The 20002-nt window shown below is 52.7% G+C and overlaps 7 protein-coding genes and 3 non-coding genes across 10 annotated transcripts; 3 read left to right on the top strand and 7 right to left on the bottom strand.

Annotated features, from left to right (window-relative positions):
• Nucleotides 1-13: 13 nt before the first annotated feature.
• On the bottom strand, nt 14-3743 carry BO95DRAFT_90614 (serine/threonine protein kinase). Its single transcript, XM_025592323.1, has 2 exons — nt 2711-3743; nt 14-2651 (listed from the first exon to the last, which is right to left on the bottom strand). Exons 1-2 carry the CDS (start codon nt 3380-3382, stop codon nt 387-389), a joined length of 2937 nt encoding a protein of 978 aa, XP_025443610.1. The 5' UTR covers nt 3383-3743; the 3' UTR covers nt 14-386.
• A 2516-nt stretch (nt 3744-6259) lies between these two features.
• On the bottom strand, nt 6260-6379 carry BO95DRAFT_t116. Its single transcript has one exon. It is a non-coding gene; the product is annotated as a tRNA-Leu (tRNA).
• Nucleotides 6380-7015: 636 nt separating this feature from the next.
• Nucleotides 7016-7135, bottom strand: BO95DRAFT_t115. The gene has a single exon. It is a non-coding gene; the product is annotated as a tRNA-Leu (tRNA).
• Nucleotides 7136-7837: 702 nt separating this feature from the next.
• On the bottom strand, nt 7838-8266 carry BO95DRAFT_90519 (uncharacterized protein). Its single transcript, XM_025592322.1, has one exon. The coding sequence runs from the start codon at nt 8139-8141 to the stop codon at nt 7908-7910; it is 234 nt and encodes a 77-aa protein (XP_025443609.1). The 5' UTR covers nt 8142-8266; the 3' UTR covers nt 7838-7907.
• Nucleotides 8267-8398: 132 nt separating this feature from the next.
• BO95DRAFT_t118 lies at nt 8399-8518 on the top strand. The gene has a single exon. It is a non-coding gene; the product is annotated as a tRNA-Leu (tRNA).
• A 263-nt stretch (nt 8519-8781) lies between these two features.
• BO95DRAFT_90481 (uncharacterized protein) lies at nt 8782-9166 on the top strand. Its single transcript, XM_025592321.1, has one exon. The coding sequence runs from the start codon at nt 8908-8910 to the stop codon at nt 9130-9132; it is 225 nt and encodes a 74-aa protein (XP_025443608.1). The 5' UTR covers nt 8782-8907; the 3' UTR covers nt 9133-9166.
• A 33-nt stretch (nt 9167-9199) lies between these two features.
• Nucleotides 9200-11567, bottom strand: BO95DRAFT_472582 (Zn(II)2Cys6 transcription factor; the record flags this gene model as incomplete). Its single annotated transcript, XM_025589663.1, has 3 exons — nt 10440-11567; nt 10106-10383; nt 9200-10050 (listed from the first exon to the last, which is right to left on the bottom strand). Exons 1-3 carry the CDS (start codon nt 11537-11539, stop codon nt 9200-9202), a joined length of 2229 nt encoding a protein of 742 aa, XP_025443607.1. The 5' UTR covers nt 11540-11567.
• Nucleotides 11568-12529: 962 nt separating this feature from the next.
• Nucleotides 12530-15185, bottom strand: BO95DRAFT_493739 (OPT family oligopeptide transporter; the record flags this gene model as incomplete). Its single annotated transcript, XM_025590769.1, has 6 exons — nt 12530-12602; nt 12658-13060; nt 13107-13183; nt 13247-13412; nt 13469-14881; nt 14936-15185. The coding sequence occupies 6 exons, from the start codon at nt 15183-15185 to the stop codon at nt 12530-12532; spliced, it is 2382 nt and encodes a 793-aa protein (XP_025443606.1).
• A 1214-nt stretch (nt 15186-16399) lies between these two features.
• Nucleotides 16400-17677, bottom strand: BO95DRAFT_493732 (uncharacterized protein). The gene is made up of 4 exons (XM_025590768.1): nt 17608-17677; nt 17192-17548; nt 16726-17103; nt 16400-16662 (listed from the first exon to the last, which is right to left on the bottom strand). Exons 2-4 carry the CDS (start codon nt 17197-17199, stop codon nt 16470-16472), a joined length of 579 nt encoding a protein of 192 aa, XP_025443605.1. The 5' UTR covers nt 17200-17548; nt 17608-17677; the 3' UTR covers nt 16400-16469.
• On the top strand, nt 17302-19029 carry BO95DRAFT_513374 (uncharacterized protein; the record flags this gene model as incomplete). The annotated part of the gene is made up of 2 exons (XM_025591606.1): nt 17302-17428; nt 18515-19029. The coding sequence occupies 2 exons, from the start codon at nt 17302-17304 to the stop codon at nt 18850-18852; spliced, it is 465 nt and encodes a 154-aa protein (XP_025443604.1). The 3' UTR covers nt 18853-19029.
• Nucleotides 19030-20002: the final 973 nt, after the last annotated feature.

The raw sequence follows: 20002 nt of genomic DNA, 5'->3' as shown, positions 1-20002 counted from the left end.
CCTTGTTTTCGGCACTGAAAGGTGTCTCCTCTTCTCGTGTTCTCGGAGTTTGGGGGGCTGTATGTATTATGGACTGTACAATAGACTCACGGATGGGGAGCTAAAAGAAGAAATCGGGTGAAGGTTACAATATCTCTTCAGATGGTATTATCATACTGTCTACCTGCGTAAACTACATCGGTTCTTGGCAAATCCACATAACATATCAGCTAAAGTCAGTCTTTTGCTTCTTGGGGAATAGATCTTTGATAATAATACAGAATTCACGCCATTCCCTTTCCCCGATGGTGGAATCGAATTTGATCGTCACTCGTGATCACACTTTATTCTAGTTTGCTTGCGTCTTTTGGTATCTCTTTTGTTTGGTTGTTCTTATTTCTTCATTCTTACTGGCTCTCATACGGGTTCCGCCGCGGGGGGTATGCCCGAGTCTGGTGCTCCTCTGCCGACTCGCCTGAATAGGCCGTCCGCGACGAAGCCAGTGTGTGTGACGAGTACTCGCGTTCACCATCAGCCGACGGCTCCGCCATCGACGGGAGCTCAAAGGGTTGGTTGGGGTCGTACGACTCCTCGGCGGGATTGTAGTACTGGCCCTGGTAGCTGTAATATTCCGGCTGGCGTGCGACCGAAGCCCCGTTCACAGCTGCTGCTGCTGCACCGGCTTGTTGGGTCTGGGCTTGCTGATTCTGCTCAGAGACTAACCGCACGGGCTGCTGCTGCTGCTGTTGTTGTTGTTGTTGCTCTTGTTGCCGCCGAGGAGGCACTGGCTCAGACAGGACCGGCACACCACCCGTAGCGGTCGAGATGATGTTAGCGGTGCCCTCCTTGCGCCGGCCCGTCGACTGCTCACGCGTCATTGAGCCGTAGTTGACGCTCCGCGTGCGCTCCTGGCCCGGCGACCCGGCTGGGGTTTGATACGTGTCGACTTCCTGGCCATCACGGGAGCTCGGGTAGGGGCGGTCGGCGTGCTCGGCACTGAGTCCCTCGCTGTAGGAGCTGATGGATGCGCCAACTCCACGACGTTGGATGGAGCCCGGCGACTGGCCCATGTCAAAGCCGGTAGAGCGCGACTCGGTGGTGGCGAAGCTGGAATCCGGGGGAAGGCGTCGGACAGGCTCGGCGGACGAGGCGGAGTCGCGTCTGGCGCGCTTGACCACATCCTCGACAATGATTTCAGGGGTGTCCTCCAGCTTGTCCTCGGGCTTCTCCTCATCGTCGCCACCACCGGATCCTGGCTTGCGGATAGGCACCCGGCGTACCGCGGCGATCAATGCACACATGAACTTCGAGCGACGTGTCGCGCGGACTGCTTCGTTCGACCAGTTGGACTTGTGCCGGATATACACGCTCAACTCCAACTTATCCATGTCACCGACGCCGCTAACATCGATGGTGATGTCGGGCTGGAAGTCACGTGAGTTGTCCTTGTCGCGCACGAATCCCTCCAACTCCTCGCGGAGGCGCTGGATGTTCTGGAACGTCGTGTCAAAATCGATGGGAACCTTCAGGACCTCGTGCATGGCGTTGGCACGGGTGAAGTTGTCGACCCACAAGGCGTTAAGAACCGAGTTGGGAATCTGCGTGATACGGTGGTCGTTGACGTTGCGAAACACGGTGAAGAGGAGGGAGATGCGCTCGACGAAGAAGGGCTTGTCACTAATTTCCACACGGTCACCCACGTCGAAGGGGTGCTTGACGAAGAGGAAGATACACGAGCCCAGCACTTCCTGGGCCGTAGTGGAGAAGACGAAAGAGAGGGAGAGCAAAGAAGTGGCACCTGCTGCAATGACCGTGCCAAATCCAGTCGTCACGAACGAGACAAAGACCAGAACGCCCACGATGAATGCCACGGTCATCAAGAGATTGTCCAAGACTCGGGTGGCCTGGTCAATGTCATGCAAACTGTGGTTCAGAGCCTTCTTGTTGCGCTGGACTTCTCCAACCGCCAGGATCATCTCATCCAAGCTGATATCGCCGTTACCGTCGCGGTCGAGCATTTTCATGCATTCATCCGCCTCCACTTCCAACCCCGTGCCGAGCACCTCACAAATATCTTCGAAATACAAGGCATCCCGACCCTCGACCACGAATGACATCCAGATTCTGCGCGCGAGGGCTTCCGAGGTTCTGCGGTGCTCCAATGCCCCTGTCACGATCGAGCGCGTGGAGGTGTTGTTGAAAACTTGCTTGCCAGTAAGTTCTTGGGCCACATCACCAAAGGCACCCTTGACCTTGCCACCGATTCTCTGCACATTATGGCCAATTTTCTGAACGTTCTGACCAACTCCGCGAATGAGACGGAGAGGAGCTGAGCCGCTGGTCGGTATGCGTGTCTTGCTCGCGGGGTTCAGTAGCAGGAAGTCCGCAATGGCGGCGTCCTCCTCTCGGAATTCCTTGCAGTGCATGGGAAACATCTGACGGGACGCATCATACAAGAGACCGATAAGGTAGACATTCCGCTTCCCTTCTTTAATGCGGGCATCGAACTGCTTCCGATGGTAGCTGATGGAGATCAAATGCACGAGTGCCTTCTCGCCAAGGAAGATCAAACTGCAGACGAAAAGAGCGAAAAGGATGTTCTTGATCGACTTCTCCCATGACTTGGTCGAGGTGTCGTTGATCTTCTTCTGGTGGGGGTTTTGCGTCATAACCTGGACGAAGGCTCAGTCAGCTTGTGCAAGGCCCAGTTGTCGAAAGGAGCGTCTCTTACTGGCAAAAATGTCACCAAGCAAACCACACACCACAGGACCGTGGCGATGGGAAATTCGAGCTTTCGCAAGATAAGAGCATACTTGCGGGTTCCAGAGCTAACAAATCCACACAATGTTTGGAAGACGTAGGGGATGATCCGAGCTGCGAGCTTGCATGCCCACAAGCTGATCCAGACAATTTCAAACCAGAAGAAGAACCAGGGAAGAGTCACTCCGCCGATGGTCGCGTCCTGCGCGGCCGTGGCTCCTACGATAATCGGAACGGCGAGTAACAAGGCGAGCGGTATCACGTAGATCAGGTAGCGGGTAGCGATTGAGTAGTTGAGGACCGCCTGGTAGAAGCGGCCGACACGAGTGACGGTACCATCTTCGGGATCATCAATAGAACGGCCAGTGGACTCGTCGATTCGCCTGCGCAGACCTGGGTTTGGTGCGACGAGTCCCTGCTTCTCTTCGCTGTTATCGACCGGTGGTTGGTAAGGGCCTGGGGAATCGGGTCCGTTGACGCTCGACTTGCGAGCGCCTGTTTGACCGCGACTGGAGACCGAGTGCAGCGGGATATCGATTGTAACATCATTAGGATTCAGCATATTGTCGGGGGCCATGTCGCGAAGCTGGTGGAAGCGTTTGGCGGACAACCGCTTCTCCGTAATGCCAGGCCTTCCTGACATCAGGGCGGGCGGACGGGGGGAGGGCGATATAAGAACGATCGACTAGGGTGAGGAGTCCAGAAGCTGCCCGGCAGCCCCAGTGCGTAAGCGCAAGCGCAATTGGCGGGAGGGGGGTGAATCCCAAGCGATTCCCACCAGAGGCAAAGCAGGAACCAACGATCAATGGCAGAAAACGAGTGTGCTGAGTCCACCGGTTCGTGTGGAGTTGATGGTGGGTCGGATGGTGTAAATTGAGGAGACCGCGTGGATTGGACCAGCGATCGGCAGTCTGTCGAGGGAATCAACAATTCCGAAGCGAGTGGTTTAATTGTGATTACTGCCCAGGCTGAGACCGAAAAGTGAGCGAACGAGTGAAAAGACAGAGCCGGTCGGGAAAAGAAAGTAAGAGGAGAAATCAATAACGAGAGGTGAGACTTGAACGGGGTTGAAACCGACACAAAGGACCGACCCCAGGCCAGGCGACAGATAAGAAAGGCGGAATGTCAACAAGTGCGTGCGACTTGTCAGAAAACCCCCAAGTCAGAAAAAAAAATGAAAGAGAATAAAAATAAAAGTAAAAATAAAAATAAGAATTGCAGCAAAAAGACGGAAACCCACGCGGACCATGTTTCAGTTTTTCCCGATGTGTAGAGTGGAAGACTCAGAGAGGGGAGGGGAGGCCCTGAAGTCATGGTTGTGCAATTGGAAGGGGCGTTTGAAAGAGGGAGAGAGGAATCCGTCAATCATTCTTGAACCCCATTGTTGCTGTCGGACTGGCAACTCAACAGTTGACCATTGCTAGTCACTCTGCCTGTTCCCTCTATCTTTGCTGCATCAATTTTCAAATGAAGCCATCTCCTCCGGCTTGATGAATAGAGAATAGATTGATCGCGTCCGATCGGTGCAGAAGTGGACAGGGTCATGGAGATATGGTGGCCCCCACTTGAGAAGTGGTGGCGGTGGGAGAAAAGCGAGCTTGAGAAAACAAGTGGAAACGAAACTCTGAACCTTGAAGCTGAATGGTTTGATTGCCTGCAGTGCTCCCGAGTCGGTCCTGAAAAGAACTGAACTGGAAAACCCCCAAAAGCACCCAAACAGGCGACGGTCATCCCCTCCACCAATCAAGCCTCTCCTCGACCCGGCCCTAATTCCTCGTCCTGATCAGGGCCAGACTTAGGGCTCATCTTAGTGTTATTTAGTTTCTTAGTTTCTTAGTCTGAGTCCCCCGCCCCACCCAAGAAAACGCCACTGGTGCTTTCCCACTGCAACCCAGGGGATTCCCTCCGCCGCCCCCTCAGGTACGGTCGGGGCGTGAATGGACAATTCCTTCAAGAATCAAGATTAAGGGTGCCTGACATTCTACATCTTACACGGGATAGAAACCACATACTCAGTCACATTTTGGGAAAGTCTCTCCTCTTCACCTTGGCTTTCCCATCGACAAAAGGCCCAACCAAGGGATCTGGACCTGTCACTCGAAACCATAAAAGCCCCCGGGCTAGGCTCAGCACGGTGCCGTGTGTGTGCGTGTGTGTGTATGTGCGGCACGGCTCCTTGTAAGGCTGCGCGAGGGCTTCAGCTCGACGCCCCTTAATCTCACTATCTCAGGGTCAAACTCGCCTCTCCTGAAACGAGATGCACTCTGTCATACGCAGTGGCCGCTGGCTAGCTGCATGAGCCTTTGGAGCTAGTTCCAATAGTGATCAGTTAGCGGTCTCTTCCCATCTCATGTAAACTTTATTCCGGTTGGGGCAATGCAGCATCCACACCTTGTGAGTTCATAAAGGCATCACAAGCCTAGACAAAAAAGGACGATATCATTCAGCATCATCATTTCCAAGACCCAGTCTTTCTTCAAGATCTCCCCATCGAGATTCGAGGGAGAGAGAGATAGAGTGCCTGTCCACTGTGTCGATCTACGCGTATAATGTTCCCTGGTATTGACCCGTCTGGAGTCTTCTCCGCATTGCTTTGTTTCTAAAGATAGAGAGGCATGACATTATCATGACCACCACATGGTCGGCCGAGTTGTGCATAACTTGAGCACAATCTGAGGGCGACTTCGCCAACGACTTCTTTTTCTGTCCGATGATTCAAACATCCAGACGTCACCATGGTTGAGTTCATGCTGTACCCGATGCCAGTGTAAGACATGCAGCTCATTTTTGAGACGCCTCCTAAGGATCAGGTGTGTTTGATGTGGTCTATGAGAAGCCCGGGAGGGATTTGCGGTCTACCGGTAATATTCTCATCATCGTAACTACTATGCAGTATGAACGCTCGACTATCAGGGTCTATGGACGTTTCGACTTCTCGGTTAGGTTGAGTCCCCCACTGCCAAGATGTCAGGCTGGGGTATCTCGGACGTCCTTTGCGACCCAGGCACATATACAAGCGCTTCTGATCTGTATAGAACAGACTCTATTCCAGAGTAGGGGGACTCCGTACATGTCAATCTCACTGGCGAGCAACGACCGACTGACCTGTCACTTGGGGGGTGTCTGTTTGCTTCACCGCCGTCGTGAGTTGGCCAACTGGCCTCTAATCCTCACAGACGATAAACGGCCAGCGCGATCACTGTTGCCAACACGCGTGGTGTCTGTGGGCTTATTGGGTGCGAGTTTGAGAGTGGGTTTTCGCGATCCTGCAACACATGTACGATGGAGGCTGCGCCAGTTCGCCTGATTGAAGCATTTCCCGCAGTCCATGTAAGCACCGTTGCCAGCAAACGTGGGACTGGGAGGGGTAGACGGGTAAAGCGATTCTCAATACGTCAACGCACCACGGTAGCAAGAGGAAGGTTCTGGTAATAGAGGGGGAGGTGGCGTCCTGAGCAAAAGAAGAAATGCACCTCATTCTCATGTCATCGGAGATGGACGGAGTAGGAGCAAAAAGAGATGACAAGAGTGGGATTCGAACCCACGCCACTTGCGTGACTAGGAATATTGCTCGGATGGAGCGAATATGTGTGATCAGGTTGCCTGACCCTAGCGCCTTAGACCGCTCGGCCATCTTGCCCGGTTGTTGAATTAGTCAGTCTTGTAGGCATCCATGTTCCCCAGCCATGTATACAGTGCTCTAGATTACTACTCTGATGTTTGGACGCAGGCCATCGAACACAGGCTAGGCTTGCTCACTTGGTCTGATCATGGCTGTGGGCTCAGTTGAAGGCATAACGTCTCATGCAATTCACCTCCCTCTCTCGCCGGAATAAGCAGGCTCCAGGAGGATACATAGCACTATTGACTGGCAGTTGGCGGATGGATTCGCTATTGAACTACGGGAAATCATATTAAGTCGCACCCGCTCTACCATCGGCGCAACTCCGAGGGCGTGTACCGCATACTCGATCTGTCACTGTCAACGACCCGATGAGGTCATGGCCGTATGCACGACCGATGCAACTCATCTCGCTTGGATGCACGTCCATGAGTAAGATGGTTTGCGTCCAGAAACCAGGCAGGAAAGAAAAGAGGCAAACTCAAAATCAGACCGCAGTGGGGTGTCTGGCGTGGCGAGGCGGGAATGGCCGACACTTTGCTCTGGTAGTCGTATGCAGGTGCAGGGCAGTGGCAAAATGAAGTAGAACAACGCGATGATATGTGGGTTGATGAGTAGGGCAAAAATATCCGACTGAGTCGGTGCAAAAAGGAATGACAAGAGTGGGATTCGAACCCACGCCACTTGCGTGACTAGGAATATTGCTCGGATAGAGCGAATATGTGTGATCAGGTGGCCTGACCCTAGCGCCTTAGACCGCTCGGCCATCTTGCCTTGGATGCTCATTAGCAGTGTTGATGGCTTTATGGACGGCGGGAAACAGAAGGCATGTCACTAGGTGTTTTCGGTTCGTAAGTAAGGCTGATCCCAGACCGTTCTGGCTCTTGCATGGTACCCTGCTATTAAACTCCAGGGTGTCAGATAAATAGGTCTCTGGGACCCTTGTTGTGGTATTCGCCCGTTGCAACAGTTCCATTGAATCCAACATCGTGTGGCTGAGCCTCTGCTTACAGCCTTGTATAATGGGTGATGGTCATCGCAACTCTGTGGAGAAGGCAGCCATCTGCCGGTGTATTGATGTACATCTCGGGCTATCCAGTGCTGCGTTTGGGTTCGTGGCTCTCAAGGGCTCGGCTTGGTTTTCAGTGTGCTTGAGACTAGTCTAACCGGAGAGGTACGTGGCACTTGGCAGCCCAATGCGCTCGGTGTATACCAGCATGCTGGTGCTTGTTGGCGTGTGGTGGTATACTGTTGGGTCTGATTGTCGGTGTCTTGCCGTGGTCGGTGTTCCGTGGCCTGTGTGGTACCTCGCATGTCACACTGGCCGTGCTTCTTTTGTATGTGGTATGTGATGCATGCTTCTGCTTGTGGCTTGTGGCTTGTGTCCTTGTATGGCTATCGTTATCCGGTGTGCAGATACCATGGAAACGCAGTGGGTTTGTTCTCGCTGGAAATGGCAGGGAATCTGTCAAGTCTTACTTGTCATTGTTTTCATATGCACTCGCCTGGCGCGGCCCTTGTAGTTGGTTTCTCCCCTCCCCCCTGGCTATCCGATGTATCTCGCGGTTGTGTCGTCATGGTTGTTGGGGTCAGGACATATAGATGATTGCTGGTGATGTTCTGTAGTTTCGTCTGGGGTGTGGTTCGTGCTTCGTGATCCTGACAGACAGTGGCTTCGCTTTCCAGCTCTTGTTGGGCGTATTGACTTGTTGTGGCTGTCTGGTTTCATGGGTGGTGGTCTGGTCGGCCGGGAGGCTGTGCCTTCCAGTAACCAGAGCATCCAGCCCGAAACAATATATAATCACAAACCAATTCGCCATGTTAGTCCACTACCACCCAACACCCCATAAGGATAACTTACACTTACTATAAAGAACAATTCGGCAAGCCCCAGTACTAATTACACCACTCAGCAGATACCTCCAGCACAACCTCCTAGCACCTCAACTCCAAACTCACGCATAACCGATTCTGGAATGCGCCGGGCCAATTTGCGCTCTACATGGAACAAAGTCTATAAGCTCTTCTCATTAAATAGGCAAGATGGCCGAGCGGTCTAAGGCGCTAGGGTCAGGCAACCTGATCACATATATTCGCTCTATCCGAGCAATATTCCTAGTCACGCAAGTGGCGTGGGTTCGAATCCCACTCTTGTCATTCATTTTTGCTCCTTCTCCATTTCCACACACTCTCTTCCCTCTCACGCACGCCGCAGGGGAACGCAAGGGGTGGGATACGTTCTGTTCACTCGTCGACTGCGTACAAACCCTACGGCCTACCCAGCAACACGGCATTGCCTTATGATTTCCTGCCAAAGTTGAACCCCCCCCCGGCTATATCAATCTAATCTAATCTGATATTTCGATCAAATCAACGGAGTTCGCCTTATGCAACCCCCCTTGCACCGAAGGGTCCACACACTGCCCTCTCCACCGCGTCGGAGGTCGGAGGGCGAAAACAGGTTCATACCCGAGGACCCTTATTCGGTGCGATTCTGCAGGTGAGATTTGCTCGATCGTATACATTATAAGGTAAAACCAGCGCCGATGATGTTGTGGTCGTGGAGGTTGATCAAGACGGACGCGACGGTCTCATGCTGCCTACGAGTGGCCAAGGATTTGTTTTTTTTTTGTTTTTTTTTTTTTTTTGTTTTTTTTTCTTCCTTCTCTTTTCTTTTCTTTCTTTCTTTCTTCTCTCTTCTTTTCTTAGACAAAGGCCCCATTACAAGTCGAGCACCATGCGGATACGTTCATCATTTGTTTAGGAATTAAATTGCGGGTGAGGTACAGCGGACGGATTCTGCGTAGGCTCATCGCTTCATTACACATGTATACATCATCAATACGGGAACGACAGATCCGGGAGCGGTTCATCCAAGCGCCACCCGGCGTGGCCCGCAGGAGGCGCGAAGTGCCCACCGGCCTCAACGGCGCCCGGGACCGGCTGCATCGAGGAGAGATACATCATTGGCGCCGCAGCACTCCCGACGGCCGGCATTTCCCTCACGGCGTCCGCCCTCCCAGCCGGGTCGTCTGCATACCATGACTCCATGTAAGCCGGGGCACCACCGGGAACCAGCGAGGGCAACATCCCAGGCGGCTGTGCGCCGGGCACACCTGCCGTCGTGGAGGTCGGGGGCGGGAAGATCCCGCGCAGGTACGAGGGATTCTCGGAGGAATAGCCCGCCAGCCGTCGTTGGAGCTGTTCGTACCACTCGCGGTTCTTGACGGCCACGACGTGGTACCATTTGCTCGGGACGCGGAATTTCTGGTTATCGCAGGCTTCCGATAGGGCCTGCGATAGGCGATCCAGGTATTCGTCGACGTTAATCATCTGCGGAGTGATAACCTCGCTCAGAGGGCCGAGCTGGGTCATGTGGTAGATACGTAGAAGAGAGGAGACCCCCAAGATCATCCGCGTGTAGGTCATGTTTGGTAGCTTGCGCATGGTCGGAATGTCGCATTGCAGGAAGACGTCGAGGAGTTGCTGGGCAGAGAGCACCCATTTCGTGATGATCTGGACCCGCGCCGCGCTGATCGGCACATTGGCCCTATGTCGCTCCGTGTCGCCCTCGAGAGGGGGGAGTGTGTAATACCTGCGGGTTGCTGCGTCGGGGTCGCGGTAGCCCTCGCCCGCAGCTTGTTCGTGAATCGCAAGGTAAAGGTAGTGGTACTCAAGATCCATCCAAGCTAGAGAGAATGAGTGTCTGGTGTTATGTCATCAACCGCGGACGTGGAGACGTACTCGTGAACATATCCTTCGGAATCGACATCTTCCACTGCAGCATACGAGTGTCGAACCACTTGAGGATCGGCAACATCTGCGATTCCAACATATGAGTGTCCGTCAGAGTGTTGTCATGGCCTGCAGCAGCCAGTGTCTCATCCACGATCCTCTGCAGTCCGAACCATGCTGCCAGTTGCTGGTCCAAAGCACTGGTAGAGACACTAAGGTGCTTGACATAACCGCTGATGACAGCATTGTGGCAGAGCATGTTCGGTCGACGTGTCTGCATGCTAACACTGTAGACATGTCAGTAACTCAGACAGTAAATTGCTGGTGAGCGAGTGGCCCGTACTTTGATGCGAAATGATAGCAGCCGAGGACGGCCCGGGCCTGGTCACTATGTACTGATGGGGGCAATTCCCCCTCACCCGCATGGCAGCGTTGGGTCTTGCGACCAACGGCACCGGCTGCGATCCCAAGCTCTAGCGCCATAGTGGTTGCGATATGCGTGTATTGGTAATACTGCCCATGCATGGCCGATTTGGGAGGGAGGTAGTAGATAAGCATTACGAGGAGGGCTTGCACCAAATCCAGTGACTTTTCCTGCCTTAGAAAGAATCGCGTCGCGAAGCCGGCGAGAAGTTCTTCATGCAAGACGGTCGCGTGCGGTGTTTCAAGCGTTAGCGACGCTGCCGCGATGATGGACAGGAACAGCACTGGCTTCGTCCTGCGTAGGAAGTCGGCACTCGTGTCCCCCGGAAGAACAACCACCGGAAAGAATTGAGTGAGTTCAGAGATGAAGACGGACAGCAGCATCTGTGCCGTCTCCAAAGAGAGGATACCACGGTCGACGACATCTGCAGAGCCGGGCGAAGAGCTCATGAACGTCGAGCCAGTGGTGCTGACATGGGAAGGAGGGTTGGCAACCGGGCTTGTCACGATCGGACGAGGAGGACAAGATGACGAGGCAGTCTGTAAACGGGCGGAGTCGGAGATGGTGGATGCAAAAGGTGTTGTTGTTGCCGCCGCGCGAGTGGGAGCCGTCTCTGAGACGGGACTTGCAGTGGTGGCGGTAGCAGCGGAGACGGCAGCAGTGTCGGCGGCGGTGGTGGTGGTGGTGGTGGTGGGGGAAAGGGAGACAGCAGCGGCACCGGTGTCAACGCCGGCTGAATTCGATCTTTGATTCGGGGCATTCTGCTCGTGGAGTAAAGCGCGCAGGTCGCGGACATCTTTCTCCAGCTGGGCGACCCGTGATCCGGTCTTTTTTCGAGGCTGGCGTCGCAGGGTGTGCGCAAAAACACAGATCCGTCTGGTGCGGGTGCAACGTTGGCATTGATGCGCAATATTCGGATCCGGCAGGCAGCGGACTTTGAGGGCTCGACAATTTTCACACGACTGGTTCAAGGGCGGCGTTGGACTTGAGGGATGATGCGGACGGGCAGCAGCAGACATGATGTGCGCAAGGTGCAAGAGTTCGCTCAGGACGGACGGTGCCTGCAACTCTGCATTGATAAGTTATTTATTAGACTTGCGTAGTGCCAAGACCAGTAGTGTAGGTTCGCTTGTCTGTGGGGAGTCAGCAGGTGCAGATTAACATCCCTGGCGAGGCCCAAGGGATTTGTGGCAAGCATTGTCAATAGAGTAAGAGCCAACCGCTCATGCTCATATGGAATTTCAGGGCTCCCCTCACCCAGAATGTAATCGTGCTAGACCATGGGCAGAAGGGAGTTCATAAAGGCCTCGAGGACACTTGTGGTGTGGGCCTCTGCAAAAGCAAGCAGGCATGCAAAGGTGTAAGATGCAGTCTAGCCAGTGGATCGAGAGAGCTCGGTGGGCCCAACGGAAAAATAAAGCGTCGGAGGTCGGTGGTCGATTTCCCACCCGAACCTCCGACAGGGACTGGACTGGACTGGACTGCCCTTAAATTAGCCGGAGAAGGCCGAGATTCCCAGGATGATGTCTGAACGGCTGCAAGTCAGGTCCTGGAAGCACAATTGGTGCAGAGCACAGCTTATCGCTACATGCCGAGTAGTACTGGGCCTCCAGTGCATTCAGTCTAGATTGAAGGGCGACTGGTTGCTGGGGAAAAAAAAAGGAGAAGTGCGGAAGTGTGGAAGTGTGTGGAAGTGCGGGCAAAAAAAGCGGGCTGCGGGCGCGGGCGCGGGAAGTTCAATTCAATTCATGCCTGAGGTGTCATCATGCACATTGACTCCCCAACTCCGACCCATTACTGAGCTAATTTCTGCATGCTTTGCCTGACAACAACGGTCTTTAGAATTCTAAATTGAAAAGGACAAGCTATTATTACATGCCACACCATTCAGTGACTGACTATAAAATTTATGTTCCTCTCCATTGATCGAAGAAGACATGCTGATGTTCAAAAAAAGGGTTTCCACTTCTTAGTCATCTCGTATTCGAATCATCCACACCACGACAGCTTCAAAGCGTCGCCGGGTTCACCATGCAGTAGTCCAAGTTATGAACACTCGTGTCGGGATTGCCGGTCCAGGTACTAACTCGATTAGCCGGTCAATGTCACTCAAAATCAGGCTCTGGGACTAACTCACGGGAAAGGGTGCGAAGTGCCACTACCTCCGAAGACAGCAAAAGTAAGGATGAAGACACAGATCTGTGTCCCGCCATCCAGAGCAGCGGAGACAATGTAGTTATACTTGTTGAAAAGGTGCGGGTGGTAGCGACGCAGCCAGAACTGGGCAGCGAAGCCGAGAGCGAAATAGACCGGAATGGAGGCATTGATGCCGACAAACAGCCAGCCCATGTACCACAGAATGATGGAGGTATTGAGGTAGGAGAAGATGCCGGAGGGGTAGAAGCGGTTCGCCAGCCAGAACGGGACGGGCACGGCGAAGCCGACCAGATACGAGATCGTGACCCATTGGTACCGGCCACCGATGGAGAACATGTCCTTGGCCATACTCCAGGCAATCGCAAGGCTGTTGAACTGGTAAACTGAGATCAGCCGGGTTCCTCTTTGTCTGGGAAGCCAGAAGGGCACTTATCTGAACATTGGCACCGCTCCAGATATTGGTACCGTCTTCGGAGAGCAGGATTTCCGATTGATTTTGCACGATGCTTCAGGACGGCAGGTCAGTACACAAATGGAAATCGCAACCGTGGACTAGAATGGAGTCGCACATCAACATCATCACATAATTGAATAGGGCCCCGATAATGCACCCGCTGACTTGCACGAAAAAGGTGCACCGTGGCGATAAGTGGACCTGCTGCGCAAGTCGTAGGTCCTTGGCTAAAACCTGCCCCTGCTGGAGAGAGTTATACGTAAAACAAGTGAAATAGAGGTCTGAGGACGCATTAGCAACAAACAAAGGTGGAGAGTGCAACCGGGAAGACACATACTGGCCAATGGCTTGCCAGGAAACATATAGCCCGCCAACATCTGACAGATTGGCTGCACATTGAATTGGAATCCGGTCAGCCCATATTGGGCGCCGAAGAAGAGCATGAAAAGAAGCGTGAGCAAGTTGGCAATGATGAACCCCCACCAGGGGAGCGTGGACTTCATGGCATACAGACAGCCCATACCGACGGCGAAACTGCCAAGGAGCACCGCTCCCCACCACCAGAGCGGTGTGTCATAGTACAAGTTGCGCAGCATGAGCCGGTAGTGTGGGTCCAGAGAAGTGTCATTCACGCGACGCTGCAACCGCTCCTCCGGGGTCTCCTGGTTTGCCCAGAACTTGTATGTCTCAGGCTTGAGCCACTTCTTGAGCTGGCTCGGTGCAGCCCACGCCCAGCCCACCTTAATATCGTCAAAGTTCCATAGCAACATATGCGTCAATGTAGCAGTTAGACCCATGTTCGATGTGATGAGGTAGGCGACGTAAGTGCCGGTCAGCCAGGGCAGACCTTGCTCCTGCAGGGCTTGAGGATCAACAGTATAGTCCGCATTGAGGATGAGGGTTTGGTTGTAGGCATTGTAGTTTGTGGAGTTTGAGTCACCATAGTAAAGCAGCTGAGACAGGAACGGGAAGTCCTGCGAGCGCCAGATGTTACCGTAGTACACACCCATGAAGAGTACAATGCACCCAATGTAGCCGATAAGGTTGTTGGTCAAGTAGTAGAGCGGAACCCAAAGTGGCGAACCGAGAGAGGCTATATAGTTCCAGTCAAAACAAAGGGAGAGGAATCCCAGCCCTTCGTTTCCAGAGGCACCGCCAAACAGATTGGTGAATACCAGATTGTGCTGGCTGGCCAAGCAGAAGATGGAGACACCCTCTAAAACCGGGAAGATGTATTCGGGGATGATCGTCCAGACGAAGAGCGCCCCGAAGAAGATATAGAAGATCTTCAATTTTGCCTTCGCCTCTTGCTTGTCCTTGTGAATGGACTCGAGAAGAGTAGTGATGGGCAACGTCATGGGCCAGATCATCTTGACTGGGCGCACGATCACATCGCGCAACAGGCCCGCAATCCCGAATCCGATCAGCTGGGAGGAGAGGACGATGAAAATGGCGGCGGCATGGTTGGGATAGCCACCGTAGAAAAGCTGTTGGGCCGAAAGTGCTTCAGTGGCTAGTGCAGACTGAGTGGCAGCTGAGGACATAAGGGCAATAGCAGCGTGTTCTTTGGCATTGAACGGCCCGGGGTTCAACAGACGTCCGATCATGCCACGGCGGGGAATGGCATACGCCATGGCTTCTCCCAAGATATAGGCAATGACAGTCAGGAACACCTGGGAAACGTAGATGGTCTGCGGCTTGAAGTAAAAGATCTCCTGCAGCACACCACCAAAGATAGACAATCCAGCTCCTGTATGAGATTAGTCATAGACGCCGCCTGACCCTTTGAAATGCAAAGACATACCCAGAAAAACCATCCGGAAACTCCAAGGGTTGAGGGAGGGATCATCCTCGACCTTGATGATCTGGGTGACTAGATCCGCCGCAGTGCTCACCACCTGGTCGCTCTCGAAGCCTTGATCCTCGTCCGCAGGAAACGTTTCTCCCTTCTCGAGGATCCTGGGCTCCATCGAAGATCGATCGTGTCCCGACTTCTCTTCATACTTGTCACTTTGCCCCTCGTCTATCGAGAGCCCTGCCTGTTTGATCTCCATGGTTGCAAGAATGCGAGATGTGCGTCCTTGCACCAACACCCATGACGGATGGAGTTCCCAACTTATAAGAACCACGGGGGCCCTCACACCCTTTCAGGACCGGCCGACCGGCTCGTGCTCCAGTGGGGAAGGATTTAATTTGCAGCTGATAAGCGAACCATACGTTGCTAATTGCTAAGTTATCGTCCAATGCCTAGCTCCGACGCAACGCGGCATACAGCATCAGTATCGAGGCTAAGCATCGGCTAAGCATTTTTAGTGGCGCTACCCGAGGGGACTAGCTGATAAGGACCCTGCTCGGTTACAGTAGGCCTAACGTAAAGACTTCTGAGATGTTCATAGTCTCGTCTCGGATTGGGCGCGATAAGACACCCCGCCATTTTGGTGGGGGCATCAACAAAATCCTTTCTCGCACTCCGTCGGACTTGCGCGGGGGGGCGTCGGGTCCAAGCGACACCCCATGGTACTAGATATCAGAACGGTAGTTACCGGCCTCCCCACAGGTTTGTCGGGTCATTCGAATCATTTTGGGGTCGGGGGTCAGGGATTTTCTCCATAGTGCATACCGTGAAAACAATAGCTGCCAGAATAGCAGTTCATGTTTCTCACTACCAAGGATAATCTTGAATATGTGTCTCTTAGAAGCTAATTGTGTAGAAGACAAGTAAGCTGAAAAGTAGCAAGCAAAGCAACGGTAGTTAAGCACAAATACAACTCAGCTGATAAGGAGTGTGCAAAACTTACAGGGATTTGTGTAAGGTGGCACAATTGTTCGGCTCTGGCTTCGTTGATATGACTTGTATTCACCGACCCCGACTCTCCTATGGATAGCGCCGAGTTGACTGAACAGGCAATAAACTAGTAACAAGATAAGCTAGGTAGAGCAGATGTTGTTATTGACGGTAACCTCACTCTAGGTTGGAGCTGTTGAGTCAATTGTTCGTTTGTATAGGCTGCTAAAAGTCGCACCACTACTGCAAGGACCACAAAGACTTGAAAGGGTGCATGAGGAGCTTGCATATCTGGTCGTCTTGCCTTAATCGCCTGAGTTGGTTCGGAATCCGGCCCGCTCAGGCCTTGGTAGAGTATGACCTGCTGTCTCTGGAGCTTATCGTGATGGTCTCAAGCATTTACTACTTCAGTAATATGATTGGTGTAATTCGCACATATAGTGCTTGGATTAAACAACTCAAGAACTATACTATACTAGGGCTTCGCTGCCACATAGCCATCGTGGCCAAGACCTGCCCTTCCGCATGCTCATGGCTAGCAGCACAAGTGCCGCTAATCAGATCTTGTATTCCCGTGGGCAGGATCGCGATGACTCCAGTTGATTTCTGGTACCGCCTCCGTCACATCTGCCCCCAGAGATTGGGTCAAATGCGAGCGAAGATAGCTATTGTGGATGGTTTTGATGATAGCTAGCCCGATGCAGCCGCCTGTCACTCGAAACTGGGCAATCCTCCCATGGCGACCGCTAGAGAAAAAAAAAAGATAAAGTTTCCCGAGGCAGCAACGTTTTATCAAATATAGAATTAACTTACCATGGTCTCTTTTTCCCGTAGCATACGGCGTCATCAATGTCAACAGCGGTATGTTGATCCCGCATGCAAGCCCAGCAAGGACCTGGTAGCCGTACTGACGGGCTGAGATGTCATGTTGCCCGGACACTGTTCCCAGGAGAACGTAGGCTACCACTTGCTTCAATGAGCTGATGCCAAGCAGATACAGCAGGGGAACCTTGAACATTTTTGCCACGGTTGAGGCCAGAATTGACCCGACCGGGGCTGCAACCGTGAAGGGAATGAACCGGATGGCAGCATGAAAGGGGGAGAGTTGGTTGACCCATTCAAACCGCTGCGGGAGTTCAAAAAAAAACATGGTCACGAGCCAGATTCTCCCAAGGAAGACCGCATTCCTGTAGACCTCCCGTTCCGAAGGGCTGGTCTTTAGTACCGTGTTTTTGTATGAAGAGAAACTGGCGGGTGTACTGTAAACCAACTTACAGGAGCATTGCGAACCACACCCGATTCCGGAAAACCCGCCAGGGGAACACATGCTCTCGGCTCCCCGTCACTCCCGAGCGACGAAAAACTACCCATAGAGACCCGAGACAATGAGTAATGTGATGGTGAAGCGCCGATCGCCAGGTGAATTGCTCGTTGGGTTCATCATGAGCAGTCACCGGCAGAAGGGTCGCGGCCAGGAGCAGGATAGCTCCGAGAATGTCAACTCTGGGATAGGTTCTCTGCAAGGACCTAGCAAAATCAAGGCCAACGCTAGCTTTTGGCTTATTATGATGGGGAAAGTTGTTACATCAATAGCATGATCAGAGATAGGGCGGCGACAACTCCCGGGGGACACTGGTTATTGTCGTTCAGCGGCAGAGACGGCGAACTAAGGAGAATAAGGGAGACCTTACTTGAATAATCGACAAGGGTTGGTATCCGCAGCGGGATGTTGTGCACCTTGCCAGTGATTAATGTCGGAACTCACAATTGTTCCATCGTCTGAGCGACACCACAGGCTGCGAGAAAGAGTTGGGGAGTGGCTACCTACCGGCATATCCAAGCATCCATGCTGTGGTAATCCAGGAGATCTTGTCCAGTCCGCCCAACTCAGTCGCTATACTGATAAGAGAGGCTTTCACCATAGGAGTCTCGAGATTCTTTCAGAAGAGACACAGGCAAATTCTTTAAAGTCCAGGTTAGCGAGGTACACCGCATTATAGCAGAAACTTGGGGAGGTCAAACTCACGTCGCAGTCATTACATGCAATCGATCCCCGTGAAGGTAGGGTGTGGCTGCATCAAGGTCATCATTGGGTGCTGTTGTATCTTCTAAAAATGCAGCTGAATAATGCGAGGTTGCGCACCAGTCCCGGCTTGGGTTCTTCCATAGCTGACTCACAGAGAGTGTGAATATGCAAGAGGAAAGTTCGAGCGTAGTAAATTGAAACCAGAAATATTTCGATTTGGGGACCTCAAAGACCTTAAACAAAGATCCAGGATGATCGTAGGTACCATTCTGTCTCTACTGTCTGACCCGAATCTGATTGGTCCTTTCGCCTATAGTATCTAGTGCTGACTGCCAGGTGCCGGGTCACGGGTGTGTTGTATGGTTAAGTAATGCTTATGTCGCCCGTGCTTTTGACCTCCCTTACTCGAATGTTGGGGATATCTTGCTTTACTCTCACCGTTAGATGCTTCTTGTTGAATATGCGAAGATGATATCTTTACCGTGGTCGGCCTCGTCCACGGCTGTAACCCGGAGCAGCCCTCCGATGGGCCTTCTTCGAGTACATCCTGATTTAGGCTGACCTACAAGCAGTCATCCCGGCGCGTCTCAGTCTTCAGGATGCGGCCACGCTGGGTGTCGTCGTAATCACCATCGGGCAATCGCTTTATCAGAGCCTACGGCTGGCTCTTCCTCCATCCTCTCCTCCATCTTCTCCCCCATACCAACCTCTCCACCACAACACATCCTCATATATGGGGTTCGACCGCGGTCGGCATCGTGGCGATCTAAGCTCTCCGACTACACGGTGGTCACGACTTGCTGACTGCGCCAGCATGAGTCCCTCGTCCGGAGTTGCGGCGCCGACCAAGTCTTCGACTACTGCGACCCGGCCCCAACCAGATCCGCGAGGCAACACGGCTGTTGGATGAGGGGACCATTGTTCCGCACCCCTTGTGGTTTTGGGCAGGGGGCTTGCCCGGGGTGATTCCGGGGTTACATGCTTTGCGGGAGGGGAAGACGGTTCGGGGTTGTAAGTTGGTGTTTGACGTTGAAGAGCAGAGCCGATGAAGATGAAGAAGAAGATGTTTGTATTGTCAGAACGGTGGGTTTGTTTCCATGTCTAAACCCGTTCATGTGTAAATCGGCTCTTCGGAAGGCTGTTGACTTGCGAAACATGATCGAGAATTGAAAATAGCTGTGTACCATAATTTGGCTCGGATGGTTCAAGGCTATAAATAAAACCATGAATGTCACACGTTCCTGTCTAGTAGTTGAAGACTCGAGGCTTTTATCAGACCAGGCCTCTCAGGCTAGGGGCGTTTGGTGAAAAGAGTATCTCTGGTGCGCGGACTGAACCAGCGCCTGATACACAAGAGTGCAGGGTTTTTGGAAGCCCATAGTTCCAGAATATCATATACTTGTTTCTCTTCTGTCTTTATTGGTGCTTCTTTTTCTTCCCAGTTATCGGTTTGATACAAGATTGACATGACATTATGCGCTTATGCAGTACCAATCTAGCAGGAAGTGGCGTCGCTCATGCATTAACGATCTTTAATCGAAAGTTGCATCAAGCGCAACGAGCCAATTATATTGTACAAGGAAATTGATCCTTGAACAACGCTTGGGTGGTAGTCACCTGGTGGTTTACCTATTCGTCGCATCTTTGGATCGATTATGTACACGCAACATATGGACTTCATTGGCCACGAGTTTTCTTGGTAGAGTCATCGATGATCACAGAGCTTCAACTGGGCGGCGAAACTGTATGGCCACAGAGAGAGAGAGAGAGAGAGATGCCATGCTCCATTGCTGGTCGCAACAACGTAAATCCCCCTATAACGTTGTTCTCTTCAAGTCTCAAGAATGTTCTAAGAGAAATGCCCTGCATGAAAGGGCTCACTGGCCATACCGGGGGTGGAACCACCGAAGAGAGCGGAATAGAGCAGTTCGTGGGAGCACGATGCTCGTGAGTCGTGAGCCACCACCGGCAATTTTCCCGCTACCCCTGACTTCGTTAGCCCTTCGATAGCCCTGCTGATAGTCAGGAATGTGTATGCAGGATCAGAGACGAAGGAATTG

The sequence above is a fragment of the Aspergillus brunneoviolaceus genome (assembly GCF_003184695.1).
Source record: "Aspergillus brunneoviolaceus CBS 621.78 unplaced genomic scaffold BO95scaffold_23, whole genome shotgun sequence".
In the NCBI taxonomy this organism is placed as follows: domain Eukaryota; kingdom Fungi; phylum Ascomycota; class Eurotiomycetes; order Eurotiales; family Aspergillaceae; genus Aspergillus; species Aspergillus brunneoviolaceus.
The sequence above is the reverse complement of the archived record's forward strand: the minus strand, read 5'-3'. Positions and strand labels throughout refer to the sequence as shown.